Genomic DNA, 20,002 nt, shown 5'->3' on the forward strand with positions numbered 1-20,002 from the left:
CTCTCTCTCATCATTGATGTTTCTCTTTCTCTCTCTCTCTCTCCCCCTCTCCCTCTCTCCCTCTCCCTTCCTCTCTCTGAAATCAATAAAGATATATTTTAAAAAAATTTAATTGTTTAAATTGTGGTTTCATCTAAATAACTGACTTTAAAGACAGAGTCTGGCTTTCAGTCTCACATCTTTTACTTACTAGCTGTCTGAGAGACTAGTAACTGGCTCTTTGTGTTAAGGGCTGAGTAAGAGTCATACAGCCCTTTGTTAACTGTTGAGTTCCATATTGTTGGTATTTTCCTTATTGAGGTTTGATATATTTTAAAGTTTCAGGCTACATTTGTGAACTAGTTGCATTATTTTTACCTGATTGATTTTTCCCCCCCTATTTTTTTAAAGAGAGTCAAATACTTGTTTCTGCTTACGAGACCACACTCTTTTTAAATTCACCTCTGTTAGGAGAGGTTTTCAGTCATAATGATAGTAAGATGGGAACTTGTGATGAGTGGCTATATAAATTTAAAAACTCATTTGGTTCACCAAATTTTACCCTTTACCTTCCTCCCACTAGGGACTTGGAAAGATTAATTTCCTTAATCTCCCAAAGATTTATCTCCAACAGATTAATGATAAATAAAGCAGACTTTATTCTCTTAAATTGTTGAATGTTAGAGCCTACATCAGGGTCCTTAAATCTCCTGATGTTGTAAGAAAAAACGAAGTAATTGGTACATTTATATAATAGTTATTTATTAATAAAAAATAATAAAATGGAATTCTTTTAAATCATACTGATAAACTTCAGGTAAATTTCAAGTATACATTTTTGTAGGTAGGGGTCAGGGAACTCAGTACAATGCTTTGCTCTCTATTATTTTACACAAAGTCGCTGTGATATTTCGGGACTTTTAAGAAAAATGCCAGGGTTGCGGATAACTGTGGGCCAGTCTCCTCTGCTGAGAGAGGAAGGTCATAGGTCCGTCTTTGGCTTTGTCTGCTCCCTTGCAAATGATTTTGGTGGGACTTTGAGAAAGGCTGTGGGTGACTTCACAAAAATCTACCATTCCTTTCATAAAAGTTTATGTTCTGCTGCAGATGATTAGAGTCATATTTCTCTGTAAGTAGCGCTTTTCATTTCTATGTCTCTTTCTCTTATTATTTTTTTTCTTTTCAGTTTGAGAAAGAGTTTACTGACCACCAGGAAACTCAAGCTCAATTGCAGAAAAAAGAGGCAAAGATTAATGAGCTTCAAGCAGAGTTACAAGCTTTTAAATCTCAGGTAAAATACCACCTATCCGGAGTGAATTTGAGTATTGAAAGCTCATCAGGGGAGCAAAGGCCATGCCATATCTTCATAGTATCAAAATGTTTAAACTTTAATTTCACTTGCATGTTTTCATAGTATTATTCATATGTATGTCTATTCTGCTATGTTTATTTTTTTTTAAAACTTACTTTGCCACTTTTTTTCAGTCTGCATTTTTAAGAATGTCTGTAAATTTTTACTCACCAATCTGCTTCCTTATGTTTCGTTTGGGTTTTGTTCGTAATGTCACGTTTCCTAAGCAATTAAGCATGAAGGGTAAGAAAGTCTTTTCATCTTGGATTTGTCATTCATCACTGATCTTTATCCTACTACAGGAAATTATTGCTCAAGTTATTTATTTTTCAAAACCTTCAGCCTATGGTTACCTTGCAATGAAAGATAACCTCTAGCTGAATGAGAACATTTTCTGATAATTTTTCAATTTCCAAAAGTAAACAGATTTAAAACATGACAAAAAATAAAAAGAGAGCAAATCTGGATTATGAAGCAGATAGCTCACACACACCCTCTACACATAAAACATTTTATATAGCAAGAAATACATCATCTACCTATTTTAAATGGATGAAGGTAGGGAGGTAGAATATTCATAGATAAATTTCTTTTTGTAGATTTATATATAGGATGATGAGCAATTATTATCATTTTCCTTTTATCCTAACTTATGGTTTGTTAAAATAGTCTCAGATATATTTTGTATATTGGTATACTACTTCCTATATTATTGGCAAATTTTTTTTTTTTTTTTAAATATTAGTGGATGGTTTTGTTACAGAGGCTGCCTGAAGATTCCCCGAGGGAGAGCTGTCTCTTAGTTGGTCGGAGTGTCATCTTGTATACCATAAGGTTTCAGGTTTGACTCCAGTCAGGGCGTGTATGGGAGGCAGGCATCTGATTGATGTTTCTCTCTCAGAACCATGTTCCTCTCCGCCCCTTCCTCTCTCTCTCAAAATCAGTCAGCATATCCTTGGGTGAGGATTAAAAAAAATTAAAAGCTGCTATCTACAAATAAATTATTCTCAATTATCTTTTTTTCTTTAGTGCACAAAAAGAAAGGACAACAGTTCATTGAACTTTCTGTTGTTTCCTGGGTGGCTCCTTGTCTCTCATATTAAAAGGAACATTTGATTGTGTTTTATATGTCAGGTAGAGTTATAGACAATGGCTTAAATATTTATGACTAGTTTTTCCTGGTCTGGGCTAATATAAATTTAAAGACTTTCTTTCCTTTTCATTTTCTCCCAGTTGAAGGATTACTTATAAATGTACTCTAAATTTAGAAAATCCCAGTTTATAAAAAACATATTCACCATCTTTGCATATGTTATTGCTGCATGTGCTTTCATATAAAATGGGAATAAATTTGCATTTTGAAACAGATTAAATCCTATGTCGTATAAAATTTTGGGCAATGATGACACCTGAAATTAGGGACTTAACGTTGGCTACGATATTCACTTTTGAAGAACAATTGACTAATTCTTTCTTTGGATTAGTGTGTGTTTCTCGTGAAATTGATGCATTTTTGTCTTAAGATACTTCACTTTGATAAAAGCTATGCTGATTATGAAGCTTTTGAATAAAATATGTTCTAGTATTTTTATTTCATTCATTTAGTCACTGAACAACCAAGCATTTTTAGATATTGGAAATATAATGGTGAGAAAGATAATCACAGTGTCTGGCCTCATGAACAAAATATTCAAGTCAATCATACTATCAAGTGAGCTAGTCTAGAGCAGAAATTCAACCATATCTTTGTTTTAAGATGTTAATAGTTAACTACAAGGTGTATATTGAATGCCAGTATAGTATACATACATTAACATTCAAAGGGCAGTAAGTACTATCCAATATCCCAACAGCCCAGTGTAACACTAAAGTGTTTCTTTATAGTTCATCTTCTGATAAGGCATATTCTTTGATTTGTGGTTTTAATTTTTATGACACTTTTTCTTTGTGCTGATCTCATATGTCAGTTTCAGTCTTCTGTACATGATCTCTCTGTTATAACTGTGCCATAAAACTTTTTAAATGATTTATTAACATTTATTAAATTTGTACCATTTGCAAGGTGGTTTGTATGTATGTATATGTGTGGCTCAGGATTGAAGTTAGTAATTTTAGGAAAATAATCATATCACAAAAAATTATTTATGAACCCAGATCTTCTTTATGACAATCAAAATGTGTCTATTAAATTCTTACCATGCCATGGAAACATAAGGACAAAAGTGACCAGTGGACATGTTTGTGTTTTTTTCACTCCTCATTTTATCTTGCTTCTCTGTGACATTTGATGCTATAGAATAGCCTTTTTTGGGGGTTGGGGGTCACTCTCTTCACTTTTGATTCATGACCCTGTGCTTGACTCTTCTTGTCTTTAATTCATTTATCCTGCACATATTTCTTCAAAGGCTGTCATTGCCAGTCACAACATTAGATGCTGGGGAAAGAGTAGTTATACAGGCATAGTAACTTGCCTTGTAGACTTATAATCTATCAGAGAAATAAATGCTAATGATTCCTTAAATAGTTATGAAACATGTTTTTGATAACAGCTATCAAGGAGAAGTAGAGGGTGCTGTCAGTGTGAAATGAGTGGTGAGGTAAGGCTTTCCTGAGGAAGGGATATGGTTGCTAAGCTTGAAAGTAGGAGATGGCCAGGCAAAGAGGATGTTCCAGGTGGAGGGAGTAATGTATGCTAGGGCCCTGAAATTGAAATGCGGCTGGCATATATGCAGAATTGTATATGAAGGCCACTTGAGCTCTTCCAGATGATGGCATGTCTTTGGAGGTCCTACTAAAGATTTTGTATTTTTTTTCCTCAAGGGCAAAGACATGTGGCAATACTAGTTAAGTCTTTCTGGATTTTTTTTTCTTATTTAAACACTAGTGTTGTATATAATTCTGTACATAGAAATTTTCCCATGTTACGTACTCTGTAGAGCTCTAGGTGAACTTTTCTACTTCCATGGCTTCAACCATCAAGAAACTGCTGATTTTCAAATATTTAGATCCATATACCCATTTCCCTCCTGGACATCTCTACCTAGATGGTCATTACTACCTGAATATGGGGAATAACATTTCTTTCAATTACACTGTTCCGAAAACAAAAGCTATAATTACATTCTTACACTGGGAATAAACTTCTCTGGAATTTTTAGGTTAAACCACATGAAATTACTGATAGTCACTTATTTTTGTTTCAAAATAATAAATTATTATTTTAATCCTCACCTGAGGACATGCTTCGGAAGAGAGAGAGAGAAAGAGAAAGAGAAAAAGAGAAAGAGAAAAAGGGAAAGAAAGAAAAACATCCATGTAAGAGAGAAACTTTGATCAGTTGCCTTCTGTACATGTCCCTACCAGAGATCAAACCCGCAACCCAGGCATGTGCCCTGACTGGGAATTGAACTGGCAACCCTTCATTGCACAAGAGGATGCTCAATCAACTGACATACTCTGGCCAGGCAATAATACATTATTATTTTTTTTAATGTATCTTTATTGTTGAAAGTATTACAGATGTTCCTTCTCTTTCCCCCCATTGATCCCCTCCTTCCTGCATCCACCCCACATCCAACCCACAGCCAGGCCTTCCCCATACTATTGTCAGTATCCAGGGGGTTATGCATTTAGTGTACTATTTTTAAGGAAAGTGTACTTTTACAGGTTCTGTAGAGTGTTCTTAGTCATGTTCCTTATTTTATTTTCTCTCTAGTTTGGTGCCTTGCCAGCTGATACTTCTTTGCCCCAGTCAAAAGAAAATGGAATTGGGCACCCAGCACTGCTTCCTCCCCCCCCACCACCACCCCCTCCACCACCCCCTCCACTTCCAGGAATGCCCCTGCCATTTGGTGGTCCTGTGCCTCCACCACCACCCCTGGGAATTCTCAGTGGAGGAAACCCTCTTCCACCTACCCTGCCATTTGGGTTAAAACCAAAGAAAGAATTTAAACCTGAAATCAGCATGAGAAGATTGAACTGGTTAAAGGTAAATAAATAAATAAATAAATAAAGAAAGAAAGAAAGAAAGAAATGGAAAAAAAACACCTGTTACCTAAATTACAATTTAGTTTTGTTTTTACTCACATATAATTTCTAGTAGGAACCCTGTTAAAAGTGATTTTAAATAAACAGCCTTTGTTTTTTGTTTTGCTTTGCTTTTTTAGTGTTGAGATAAAGTCCTTTGCTCTTGACTATGGATTTCTGGTTTATAAATTTGGTGGGAGTTGATGTTAGTTGGTCACATAATCTTGGGAAATGCTGGGTAATGTATCCTGCACTTGAAGAATCATAGTGCACATGAGCATTATTAAAGACTCTGAGAAATGTAATTGAGAAGAAACAAACTTCATTTCATTCAGCTTTAGTCCCCCCAACTTTTTCTCTAATAAAAGCTTAACTTCCTAAACAACTCATATTTCACTGAACACTGGAGAAAAATCTTACGGGGATTACTTCATAAACATTGGCTGGCAGCTATGGGACGCTGGGTCTGAATGTAATGATTGGGCTGGGACAGATGAAACACCCAACTATTTATGAATCAGCCTTCTCTCTGATTGCAGATCAGACCTCATGAAATGACTGAAAACTGTTTCTGGATAAAAGCAAATGAAAATAAGTATGAAAATGTGGATTTGCTTTGTAAGCTTGAGAATACATTTTGTTGCCAACAAAAAGGTAAGTTTATTATCTTGATTATTTATTTTAATATTTTAACACTGCCACTTTTTATATATTAACTACCAGAAAGCATTATTTTAAGAGTGTTATATATATTTTTATTATATTAATAGGTAAATGATTTAATAAATGTTTAAAAAGAAAATTTTATTAGAGTATTTAATGAGCAATTTTTAACATGCAAATGATAAATACAAAACTTAAATTTTCTATATGATAGCTGTTTTGAAGATGTTCTAAATTAGACTTTCATAAAGGAGGGTATTTTCAGAGAGACTTTTGGCATAAGAATTCTTTGGTCATGAGGAATAGTAAAAACAAAACCAAAATGTGAGCCTTCTTCTAGTCAGATTTTAATATTTATCATTACAGTGACTGTCACATAATTTAATTAGTATGAGTCACATGAAAAAGAAATATCAATTTTTAAAGAATGTCTTGAAAGTTAATGTGAAACAGAAGTATATGAGTAGTCTATAAGATCTTTTCATGAAAAGTAATGGAATTTTTCAAATTGTTTTGTTATATCTTTTGTTCAGTGTGATTTAAAAACAACAGCAATTATATTTAGATATTATTCTTGTCTGAAAATTGAATTTATTTTATCCAGTCTCATGGGCCAACACCACTTGTTTCAGAGCTGATACCCAGTTATACTGTTAAGTTAATTTTTAAGTATTATATAACACCTATTAGGTCTTAGATCAGTAATTACCTTTAATTTTCAAAAAGAAACCCATAGACATATGTTACTTATATCTCTGGGCTCATTGAGCCCAGAGAGAGCTGGAGTGGAACGATTGTACTGAATGGAGATGGGAAGGCTTGATTTCTTGAAATGCCTACTGTGTACGAGGCACCGTGCTAGATGTTTTCTATTTCTGTTTTAACTTGATCATCACAGCAACAAGGGATGTTGGCTGATAAAAAAAAATAACTTGCATTCCTTTGAAATGCTTTTAAAAGTATAAATGTAAATTAAAAACTCTTTTAAAAAAATAATTGTTAGATACACTAAAAGGTGTAAATTAAGGTAGCTTTCTTAAATGTGTGGTAAATCCAAAGTCTTTAGCAGATGTTTTTGAGCACCGTTGATGTTGACCAAAATAGTAAAAATGATACATTTTGATCTTTGAAATCGGAGAATTTTTAGCAAGCTTATCCTAGGAAATCTTGTGAAGTAAGCAGATCTTAATTTACCTTTTGATTATGGAGAATCAAATTTTCTTTGAATAACATTAGTGTACTCTTTAGGCAATCAAGGAAAATATATGGCAGTTAAAATGTGTATTTACATGTAAAACACTTCAGGATTTCAGATTTCATAATCTGGAATTGATTAGTTTTCCCTTTGCTATCCTAGTAGGTGCAAATGCAGGTACCTAAAAGCTATTTAAGTAATACTGCCATCCAGCTACTCTCTTTTTCCCCTATCTTTCTTCTGATTACTTTCTTAATTAATGAGGCTCAAAAGGGAAACTTGTTAGCATGTCTTTAATTTAGCTGTAGTGTTAGCCCTAAATGAAATAATTGGACCTTTAAAAAATTCTTAAGTCATCTAACTTTAGCCTTGAGATTCAAGGTTGGAAAAAAAACCAATGTATTTGCTCTGTCTGACACTAGTAAAGGTTAAGGTGAGGCAGTGATGAGCATTTTCTGGATATAGGTACTTGCACTCCTCTCTGCCTTTGTACATGCTGTCCCCTCTGCCCTGTATCTCTCTTTCATTTGACTTAGAGGCTGGCAGAGGCCTGTGACTCTATTTTCTCACTTTAAATGCTATCTTCTCTTTTCTGAGACTGTGGATGGTATTTCCATGGTGAACAGAAAAGATGGGGAAGTCCAGGGTTGTAATCCTGGGCAGTGCTAACATTTCACAATGCCAACAGGAGATGAGCTGCGAAGGTCACTATTTTTTGGTCTGGATTTTAAAGAATAGTTTCTAGTAAGCATTATTTGAGGAGCCTGAATTGAGAGTGCTTAATTTAGGAATGACTTTAGTTAATTATTTTTTGGAAAAGGTGATTTATTGCTGCTTTAAGAAAAGCAGGATATCGTGTAGATATTTCCTAGCAAGATCATAAGGGAAGGCAGGAGAAAGGTGTCTGGAAAGCAAGGACTGGTGGAGTGGACAGGTAGGTGGCTTATTATGGTCTTCATTCATGGCTTGGGCACTGAGGCATTAGGTCCAAATGCTAACCAGTCCCCCATGTATCCAAAGGCTACTTTGTTTGAATCAATTTTGTAATTTCTGCAGAACTCAAAATTAAAGCTAGACAAGGTAGAAATAGAGTTGCTCTCTATTCCGTAGAGGCATTGGCTACTGGTTGATTTTCATCATAGGTTTGCTTCACAACTTGGTAGGGAAGGACAGAAGATTCGGATTACCAATGACTAGTGGGTTTTTACAGCTATTGGTGCATCTGTTTTATTTCGCAGTAACTCTTTTGACCAAGATTCGGGGCATTTGTGACAACATGGATGGACCTCGAAGGGCATTATGCTAAATGAAATAATGTTATCTCTCTTATACGCGGAGTCTAAAAATACAAACAAACCGGTCTTACGGATTGGGATTGGCAGTGGGGTGGGGAGTTGGTGGGCAAAGGGGGTATACATTTATTTTGTTTAAAAAAGAAGGCAGCCCTGGCCAGGTGGCTCGGTTGGAGCATCGTCATGTGCACCAAAAGGTTGCTGGTTCGATCCCTGGTCGGGGTGCATACGGAAGGCAGTCAGTCAATGTTTCTCTCTCTCCCCCCCTTCCTCTCTCTCTTAAAATCAATAAAAACATATTCTCAGTGAGGATTAAAAAGAAGAACCAAGACTGTTTCTCTGATTACAAAGGTGGATGTTCCTTCTCAGGCATTTATATATATATTGATTTCAGAGAGAGGAAGGGAGAGGGAGGTGGAGAGATAGAAGCATCAATGATGAGAGTCATTGATTGGCTGCCTCCTGCACGCCCCATACTGGAGATGGAGCCTGCAACTCAGGCATGTGCCCTGACCTGGAATCAAACCGTAACCTCTTGGTTGATAGGTTGATGCTCAACCACTGAGTCACGCCGGCTGGGCCTTCCCAAGCATTTAAAATGGTAGATGCCAATCCCTTGTACTTCCTTAGCGTTTCAAATAGGTAGAAAGAAAAAAGGAACTGACTCAGTCATTTAAAGAGAATCTTGAAATTTTCTCTCACATAGTATTTATTTTTTGTTACGAAGTGGGGGTTTTTTCCTTACAGAAGGCACTGCTTCAGGTTTCTGGGACTTTTAGGTTAAAGTGATTGGGCTTTAAAGCTCTCATACCTTGGGAGTTGGAAAAGGAAGAAGGACTATTAATATCTGTAGATCACCTGTGGTGTGCCAGTCCCTGAGCTGGGTCATTCTCCTGTTACCTTGATAATCTTTATCACATCTCTGCTGAGGCTTTTCTCCTGCAAAACTGGCCTGACTCCCCAGAATAACACCCTGCCTCACCTACTCATAGATAGTGCAAGGTATTCTTGGTAAGAGCTTTCCTCTTAACTCATGTTATTCTTCATTATATCTCTTTCTTCAGTTTGATTTTACTTATTTTGTGTTTTAGATGACTCTCCCTGTGACATAAATAACATTGCTTTAATGAGAAAGTGCCTTGTGCCATATCTTAAAAAGTACAGGAACCCCTCTCTAAGCCTTTTCCTGTGAAATCAGCATTTGTTCCTGATTCAGTTGAAATTTTTTTTTTTTAATAACTTGTTTTGCTATTTAAGTATCTCACTTTGGTTTCTTTGTGTCTCCCAGTTCTAAATTTTTGAAATACATCTTAGCTTTCCATATTTTAAATTCTTCTGAAAATAACCTGTAGGTATTTTTCCTGATAATGTTTCTTTTTCTCATTTTTTCCTCTCAGTTGTCCGCCCCACTTTTTATCTCTCCTGTATTTGGCTACCACTATTCAAGTTCACAAATATTTATTGGTTATCCATTGTATGTCTGGCCTTGTGTTTAACACTGGGGACACCGTTACTAGAAAGGCAGACATGTGCCCCTTCTCATGTTGCTTTTACAGTCTCAGTGAGACTCAGTCAAGTTCTTAGTTGAAACATAAGAAAGAAGAGTGGAACAATGAATGCTGATTTTGATTTAGAAAACAATGACTTATTTTATGGTCTTTGGCTTCTGTTAAGAATTAACAAGATTATAAAAGAACATGGTAGTATCTCTTCAATATTTAATCACAATATTCATGTATTGATAATTTGGTGTCATCAAAATGATGCTAATGACCTGTGTATTTTTTACCAGATTGGTAGCATCTGTTGGTTAATTTTTACAGGCTGTTGGAAAATGGATTAAAGTATACTAACAGGTTATTGGTGTTGGATTTATCAACTAAAATTAATATTAATTACTTTCATTATTCACAAACCGTTAACTTAATAGGGATTAAAGGGCTTTCTGAAAGTATATGAATAGTCTAATTCAGTTAGACTGATTTATTATGAAAATGTGATTCCACAATTGTTAGCTTCCTGAAGTAATCACATTTTATAACAGGTGCATCATATTTGCCAGATAGGGCCAATAAACTGGTTTATAAATATTTCTCAACTGAACAGTTGTGGCATATGGAAACAGTTAATGGATTATGCACTTAAAAACAAATCAAGCTGAGATTTCTAACATCATAGTTTAGTGGACAAAGAATTGGGGTACGGAGTGAATAAACTATGGATTATCCAAGGGAGTTGGCTGTGTTCAGGATGTTGCTTTTTTATTAGAAACACAATTTATTCCTCTGTGTGAACAAAAGAGTATAAAAAATACTAAATACCTCGCAAGCCTACATTCAGATGGACAGTATAATTTCTAACAGGGAGCTATGTTTCTTGGGAATGCATGCTAATAAAGAGATGATGCCAAAATGAATGTAACATCTTAAACATCTTAAAGATTTCTGAAAAGACATTTGACAAACACTAATTTGGAAAGATTGGGGAGGAACTTAGTGGAGAATTAAATATTTCTCTAGGGACTTACCATTTCGTTCTTGTCTGTGGCTGAATTTATCATTTGGTTCTTGTCAGAATTTCAAAAGAACTAAAGACTTCAGGAAATTATGAGGCAGGTCGGGGATGTCTTGTTTCACCACAAGAAAGTATCTCATTGTTACCAATTATATTGTATTCTGCGTTGGGTTCCTGAAGGAATAGCTACTTATTCTGAAAGCTTGTAGAGAATTAGAACCTAAAGAGAAAGGCTGTAGAAAGTGAGTTTATGCAGTCTGGAGCCACAGGCAACTTTCAAGCCCGCAAAATGCTTCAGTAACATGGTTGGTTACACTGCGTGTCGTTGGCATTTTGAAGCCTCCTGTAAATAGGCGTGTTTCTTGTACAGATGCTATGAGCAGAAAGGGAGGAGGAGTGAACTTGTGTGTATTGGGGGGGGTGCACCCAAAAACACAACTTCCTTTCCTGTTTTCTCTCCTCTCTTCCTTTTTCCCTGGAGAGAGGAATGGTATTAGGGCACTAGGTTCAACTCACGTCGCTTGGCTACTGGGGAATGCTGTATGTATCTCCTCCGTATTACAGGTTCACCTTGGTCTTTTAATTCTGCTAGCAGCTTTAGTGGTCCACCTCTAACTGTTGGCCCTTAACAAAATTGTAAATTCATTCCATTCCATTGTTATCACACACCTTTTTCTCCCAGGATTTCTCTTCCATTTCCTGTGTCTCCTGTCTTACCCCTGTTTACCTAGCACTTTCCTTGTTGCCCTGTGGTTGCTCAGTCATTTTCCTATTTCAGGCAGTCATTCTTTGCCTTGTCTGCATTATGTTCAATCACTCTAGACTCCCACTCATAATTAGTGCACAGTATTATTCACCTGAAAATATAAGTGAGGCTCATCCTTCTGAATGCACTATTTTAATCTTCATATGATAGCTGTAAATCTGGCTCTTCATGTTTCCTCGTGTCTCCCTCTCCTCCACTCCTCCACTCCTCCCTGCCCCAATGCCCACCTCCCCACACACCCTTTGCCAGGCTTGGAAGAGGTGGAATCTCATGGAGTTAGCATTGTAACCTCATGCCATCCTTGGACCACAGGAAGGGAGTGGGGTCATAGTAAGAGAGTCATTAGGAGATGTAGGAGGCTTCTTGCTGGATGATGCACTTTAGGAATTTGATATTAAATGGTCTAGTAAATTCTTTGTAACAGAAAAAAACTTTGTATGAAAATAACCTTATTAAATATTTTGTAACCTTGAACTTCCTAAGTTAGATTTTGAGGTAATTATATATTCATGTGTTTAGGTAAGTTGGGTATTTTTTGTCTCTCAAGGTGAAATCATTTGACCATATGATCTTATACCTTGTGAGATATTCTCTGCATTCAGCACAAGCTTTCACATGTATTTCACGGCCTCTAAGTAGACCTTTGGTTATCACAGCTCTGACCTATCTAAGCACATGTCTGTTTTAAAAGAATGGCTCCTTTGAAGCCAGACACACAGTAGTGCAGGAGTTCTTATCTTGGGGTCTGTGAACTTAGATAAGGGGGGAAAACAAACAAACAAGCACAATATTATCACTTTCACCAACCTCTAATTGAAGTTTAGCATTTTCTTTGATTATAAATATAGCCAACCAAACACAGCTGTACCTATTCCATTTCTACCTGTAACGTTCGTATATCATGCATATCACATAAGAATCATTTCAGAGAAGTATAACCAGATAGCATTGAAACTCATCACTACTTCAAAATTAGAGTACTTATTAGACCTGCAGCTAGATATTGATATTTAATACATTAATAAAGAAGCATATTTTGTTAGTTGGGTCCTCTAGGAAGCAGATACTGAGCTATCAGAATGCTGAGTTTTTTTTAGGTGGCAGAGGGTGGGTAATGCATGTGAAAGGTAGAAGAGAAGGAAAGCAGGACTGGGCAGGAAGAACCTTAGGCCATGATGAAAATCTGATGAATTCTCAGCCACTCCAGCTTGGAGGGAGCTCTGGAGCAGAGAATACCTGTTAGAGGAGCCCTAAGCTAGGCTCAGGATGTAGTATTTGTGCCATGCTCAGTCATTGGCTGGAGGCTGCCCAGGAAGAATGTGGCCTGGGCTCACAAGCTAAGGAGGATCCCAAGGATGCTAAGAGCTTGGAGTTTGTCAGCTAAGTGCACTCCATGCAACTGAGTGGAAGGCGCATTCCTGAAGGGAGATTTGAGCAGTGCATCTCCTTGGCTGCCATGAATGTTTGTTACTAGTTCATAAACTGGTGTTCAGGGCATTTTGATAGCTGTGTTTTAGTATCATTTGCTTCCTTTGAAATCCTATATATTTTTGCATTTAAACATTATTCTGAGAAGGCATCCGCTTCTCTGACTACCAATGGCGTGCATAGCAATGAAAGTTAGGAACCCGGCCTAGCCTTTCTGATTTGTGCAGTGGTCTGGGCTCTGCCTCAACTGCTGCCTATTCACATACAGGGTGGGCAAAAATAGGTGTACATTTGGTCATGTGGAAAAAGATATCCAGGCTACGATTATTACAGTAGCTTTATAAATTCTGTGTTTTGTGCACTCAAAACTGTAAACCTACTTTTGCCACCTCATATATATGTGTTTTGTTTTTTAATTCCAGGGGCCAATACATTATTTGTAATGAGAGAATTCATTTAATTTAGAAGAAATTATATGGTGGCTTCAACATTAGACCATCCATTTTTAATCCACTTTAGCAGCCTGTTGTAATGCATTTGTAAATAAAAGTAAATATCGATCTGGAAAAGTATGAAACTTTTAAATTAGACAATAATAAAACAATAGTATTAATAATAGTTTGTTTTCTAGCAGTTATGTTTCCTTCATTTATATCATTTTATTTGCTCCCCAAACCAATTCTGTGAAAGAGCCAAGGCAAATTCTGTATCCATTTTACATGTAAGAAAAAGTTATACTTTTCAAGTTAAGTTCAGCTAAAAAGAGCTGCCACTCTGAACGGAATACAGATGTGAGTGTAAAGCTATAGCTCCTTCTGCTATGCCACACTGCTTCCCTGATTAAAAGAAATCCTATTATGTTTAATTTAAAGTGCTCTTCTTTGATTTAAAATAATTTTCCTCTCATCTCCTGCCACCTTACCACTGCCCCATAGCAGTTCACCCTCATCCCACAATCTATATTAAAGGCTTTAAAAACTTGCCGTTTTTTATTAAGACCATCTTTCATCATTTGGTACCTCTATTCACTTCTGTAAGTATTTGAGCTGTAAATCCTAACAGCATGCTGTGGAGTATATAGGAGAAAGGAGGGACTGTGGAGTCCACCCTGAAAGTATGTGACCCTGGCTTTTATAGCTGTAGTTCTTCTCCACAAAACAGGGAAATAACACCCACCTCACAGGTTATTGTGAGGATTATAGAATGAATATTTTAAAGCTGCTTTTGCAGTGGCCAGCTCATTGTGGTTGCTTGGGAAATATTAACTGAGCTTAAATTTTGAGAATGCAGGCTTATTTCCACTTATAAAGTTTGGTGTGTCATCTCTGAATCTTACATAATGGGTGCAAGTGCAATGACCTCCCTCTAGCTTTGGGCCCACTTCCAAGTGAAGCCTTCCAAACCATGAACCCACTGTGTTAATTGAACTGGTAATAGTCACTTAGAATGTTACGCTGGTCTGTACCATTAACTTTAGAAAATAATAATAGAATATTATTCTGTATATCTTTTTTCTTTCATATTTGTGTGTGTTAACTGTCAAATGATTTACGTTCCTTTAGAGAGGGGGCTGTTGAATCCAGAATAAATCGAAAGACCTGTTTGGGGTTTTATTCCCTCCTTTAAAATTTTTGTATTCCCCCTTTCAGTTTATGAGTCAGTAATAGAGCTGCTTCCCAATAATTTTATGAAATTTAAAAACTGAACATTTCAATTTTGCCTTTTTTGGTGTAATTCAGTTTTAGAGCATTGAGCTAATGATTTGAGAGGGATCTTGAAGAGCTCATTCAGTTCTTTATAAAACCTTACTGGTTCTTGTTAATAATTCATTATTTTTCACAGTTATTTACAGTTGCAAAGATTAGTGAGGATGGTATGGATGGCTTAATGTAATTATGGAACTGGGATGCATTAAGGCGCAGGAAACCTTCAGCTGATAGGCAAATATGAGTGCCAAGTAGAGCTTATGGCTTAAATTCTCCCCAGGGTTTGCAGGAAGGTTGATAACTGTTAATTTTCATAGTGTACTAGCAGAAGGTTCAGAGAAATGAAAATTTTTTCTTTTTTTCTCCTCCAGCTTTGTGATATAAGCTAAAGAAGTTATTTTGGTGAATCGTATGCATTTGTTGAAATTCTACCATTTTGACCTATTGAGAACTTCATTTGGTTCAGCCTAATTCTTGTTTCCTACACTGGTGACAAATTAAGGAACTACATAATGAGCTGTCTCCAGTTTATAGCTTAATTGAAAGTGAGTATTGGTATTTCTAGTTCTCTAGCAGCTTGTCAAGTCATGGATAAGGTGCAAAACTCTTTCAGTAGGAAGTATTTATCTTGGAATGATTTATAGCTCCCGAGTCTAAGATCAGAATACCTCGGAATTTTACACGCTGCATTAGTGCATATGAATCCATCTTTTCTGTTGAGCCTATGAAGAAATTTGCTCGTAGGAAACAGTACCAAGTTAAAAGTGAGTTAAACAAGTCTGGTGGTTGGTGGTCTCAGAGTTTGTAGACAGCATCCCAGTGATGTCAGGACTCTGGTGGTAGCTTCTTGTTCATTTTCTTAGCTTTCTCTCCAGTTTCAGCATAGCTTAGCTAGCAAAGTTAGGAGTAATCATTATGCTCACAAATGCGGCTCTAAGGAAGAATTTATTTCTTACCTTTTTCAGCTTTTACAGGCAACATTTATTCCTCAGTTTGTGGCCCTCTTCCTCTAATCTTCAAGGTCAGCAGCAGGGAGGTGAGTCCTCAGAGGCCATCTCTCTCACATGATGTCCTTGATTACAGACTCTGACCTAAGTCGGTAAAGGTTCTTTTAAAGACGCCTGCTATTAAATTGGGACCACCTGGATAATCCAGGCTAATCTCCCAATTTTAGGGTCTTTAACTTTAATCATATCTGCAAAAGTTCCATTTTCCAAGTAAGGTAACATATTCACAGGTTGCAGAGACTAGGACATAGACATCTTTGTCAGAGGAGAATGCAGGCTAGGTCAACTGGATGCCATAAAATCTCAACATACCGCAAGGTACTTGGCCCCTGTTCATTTCACTCACCAAAATTGTCAGTTTGCTTTAGCTCTGTATTCTCTTTACATGAATGCTATTTTAGGGTCCTGGGGCATTTTGACTTAACTTTTTAGATTATTTGTTCTGTTCACTATTTTTTGAGCTTTGGATCTTTACAAGTTCATTAACGTATGTTTTTGTTACCACAGTTAAGTGCCTTTCTGGAGTTTTAGGAACAATCCTTATAACATACCTTTCCAAGTGCCAGGAAAGGTTTTTTCCCCCCTCCTTTATTGAAATATACTATATTTAATTAATGCGCAACAGGTATCATCGTTTACTGTCTGTTTTCCAGTTTGTAATGTATACTATTAATTTCATCTTTTTCTGGGAAATTATAGAATTTTCTCTCTCTCTCGCTCTTTTTTTTTACCTTCTTTCAATCCTCACTTGAGGACATGTTCATTGATATGAGAGAGAGAGAGAGAGAGAGAGAGATCGATTGGATGCCTCTTGTACAGGCCTCAACCAGAACCGAACCTTAACCTAGGCATGTTCCAAAAATGTATGGGACAGTGCTCCAGCCAACTGAGCCACACTGGCCAGGGCTTCCCTGTATATTTTTAATCTTACAATCTTTTAGTCTTTTAGTCTTTTAGTCTTTAATCTTTTAGTCTTTTTTTTTCAAACCAGAAATACCCTCCAAAAATCTAGGGTAAAGAACCATTAGCATTTAAAAACAAATTCGTTCTTGACTTTTACTTGTTGCTGCATGTTTTAAGAAAGAAAGAGAGAGACTGGTTCCAATTTAGGAAAAGAAATGTATTATATTTTATACATTGTTAATTTTTGGAGATAACTGTTTCTACATTGCCTGTTGAAAAACTTAATTTCCTTACCTTGAAGTTTTGTTTTTTTTTAATATTTTTAAATACAGGTTGCTTTATGATGATTCATGCATTTATCGAGAAAAATATTTATTTTTATGTGATAGAGACTTTGGGAAGAGAGACCTTTTCCTGGTTCAGCTATTATGCATCTACAAATGGATATGAATATCTAATTTCATTACAACCTGGAAAATATATGTTATTATAATTGCATATTTCACTGGATAATTTAAAATATATATAAAAAGTTTATTTTCATTGGAAAAATTTTATCACTGAGGAAAATCACATTTATCAAATGATCAAATACAACCACATTTCACACAAAATAAGCAATTTATTTTAATTAAAGTGTTGGCTCTTAGTTATTGGGCAGCCTACCCTTCTATCGTCGTATTGCCTTAGACCAGTTCTTCCTGAAGCGGGGCTCTTCTTCCTTCTTTAATCTTCTTTTCTTTTTCAATTAGAGAACCAATTATTTTTCAGGGTTTCGCAGGTCACAGTGGGACAGTTTGGCTCTCTGCTCCCACAACAAAAGATTTAACCCAAAAGAGTTGAAATAGCTGATTGTGTTTGTTTTTAAACGAGGAACGTTAATCTTTAGAGCTGCTATGTTGTGTTTTAAAATTACCCTGTTTATATTTACTTCACTTAAAGTGTTATCTATCTGTATAAAAGTGAATGTGAACTTTTTAAATTTACCAATCATTTGTATTTCCATTACCCCCTTTACAAGATTTAGCAGTGTTCTCAATCCCTGTAGCAAGGAAAAGAGCAGGTTGTGTCCACTTCCATGTGGCAACAAGACTTTTGTAATACAGTTTACTACCTATGTGTACATATATGCACATATATGTATCTATATGTATATATATACACACATGTATAATTGAAATAATATTGTTCCATAAACCAGATAATCCAGAATTGACTGATCACTGGATTGCTGTTTTATTTTTTACCATCTCTTTTTCAGCAGGCTCGAGTGCAGAGAAGGCAGTTATGATCACCATGCCTGCTTTTGTATCTCTGAGGTGTACTTTATCAAAAAAGCTATTTTCGTGAATGTGTTCTTGATGAACAAGCATAACCTACAACCTCAATAAATCAAAATTTCTCATTATTCTTGATTATATTAGGGTTGTAAGAAGGCCAGAGCAGCTTTCAGGGGGGAAAAAAAGAAATGAGAGAAAGAAACTGACTTACACAGTAAAGGGAAAATGAGTGCCCACTTTGTCCCCTTTTAAATGGGAAGGGGTTGAGGCTCAAAGTAGTTTAAAATCTGGCCTTCAGGGCTGCATCATTAGAAAGTCAAGAACTCGCTTCTTCTGGTGTCATACCTTGTTTCCCTGTCTCCTGTTGGGATACTAGAGAAAAGGGGGTGGGGTGGGGAGGGCATGAGAGCCTGCTGGAGGGAGCCAGAGTGGAAGTCCTTAAGCATTGGTATGGAAACAACCTTGTTATCAGCCACCTTGACTCCCTGTGTAGCACAATGACATTTGTTTTGGTTCTTTAAACTTTAAAAGCTGTGATAGCCATTTCATTCATTATGGACGTTCTCCAAACCTTTTTTTCTTTCTTTTCTTAAATACCTTGCATATTGTTTTTCATATTATTTCTCTTTTTACGACTGTAATGTCAGCTGTCTTCAGATTTATCATCCCTACAAATACCATATTTAGCGTCTCCCATGTGTGCACATGTTCTGAAGGAATACAGAGAAAGGACCGCTCTGTCGAGCATTCACAGCCTTCTGCAGTCAGGTCCAACTTGTATTTCTAGCTGAATTATTATTATTTTTCTGTTCTACACATGACACTTCAGTAACTTTGGCTTTCCTTTGCACTAAATTTGGCTGTGCATTTTCTTGCCTCTCCCTGTGTCTTCATCACTTACTCTGAATGTTTCAATTTGCAGTCCCTTACCCATTCTTTCTCTCCTAGGAAAATTCCTCACAGGAGCTGCTGCCACCTTATTGACAACATGCCTCTTACTAGGTGAGGCATTAGGGAGCTTGCCTAGGTTCTACACCTGTCCCCCACAGTTGTCTCTTCTGCCTTCACATGGTTGAGCCCTTTCTCTCTGTATGGGGAGAATGCCAAAGCCTTAGGAAACCCCTCTTCCCTGCTTCTCTGCTCTCTAACTTTGTCTCTTCCCACCTTCCCCTCAGTTCTTTCACTTTAGCCACACTGGAGAGCCTCTGTGATATGCCTCAGATATGCCAGATATGTGCCTGTCTTGGTCCTGGAATATTCATATTTTAGATACCTGCTTGGTAAAACCCCTTACCATCACAAGTCTTGACTCACATATTGCCTTCTTAATGAGGAGACTACACTTACCTCCCAGTTTAATACTGACGCATTTTCCAATCCCCTCATCTTGGTGTTTTGTGTTGTTTTTTTTTCTCATTTTTATCACCTTCTAACATACTTTTTCAATTTTATTTTATCTTTATTGTTGAAAATACTACAAAAGTCCCCCTTTCCCCTCCCAACATACTGTTTATTACTTATTTACTAGGTATATGTTTCTTTTTCTCTCTCTGCCCCTATTGGAGTTTAAGCTCCTTTAGGAGAGGGATCTTTGTTTCAACTGCTGATGTATACAAGTACCTAGAAGAATGCCTGCCACATAACAGGCATCAGATTCGTGTTTGCTGACTAAACGAACAGATTTTCATTCCTTTAAAGCAGAAGTAAAATAATATCAGCCTCCTTCAGCAAACTGTCTTTTTGTTCATTTTCAATAAATAGAAATTTTGGAAGGAGAGAATAATTATTTAAATGATTTAGAGTCCAGTTAACTCGGCCACTGATGACTTTAGCTCTGAGTAACAGGCTCTTTTGTAAATTACATAAAAAAATCGGAGATTAATGAAAAGGGT

At 36.5% G+C, this 20,002-nt stretch overlaps 1 protein-coding gene across 2 annotated transcripts in view; it reads left to right on the plus strand.

Moving 5' to 3' along the window:
• DIAPH3 (diaphanous related formin 3) overlaps positions 1–20,002 on the plus strand; it is a 424,348-nt gene that overhangs the window by 146,368 nt on the left and 257,978 nt on the right. For both annotated transcript variants that reach the window (XM_081128431.1, XM_081128432.1), the window contains 3 exons: positions 1,166–1,270; positions 5,046–5,318; positions 5,896–6,010. In XM_081128431.1, coding sequence (XP_080984557.1) covers positions 1,166–1,270; positions 5,046–5,318; positions 5,896–6,010 — 493 coding nt within the window. The remainder of the gene's footprint in view (positions 1–1,165; positions 1,271–5,045; positions 5,319–5,895; positions 6,011–20,002) is intronic.

This window comes from Miniopterus schreibersii (genome assembly GCF_964146895.1).
Source record: "Miniopterus schreibersii genome assembly, chromosome: 2".
Classification (NCBI taxonomy): Eukaryota; Metazoa; Chordata; class Mammalia; order Chiroptera; family Miniopteridae; genus Miniopterus; species Miniopterus schreibersii.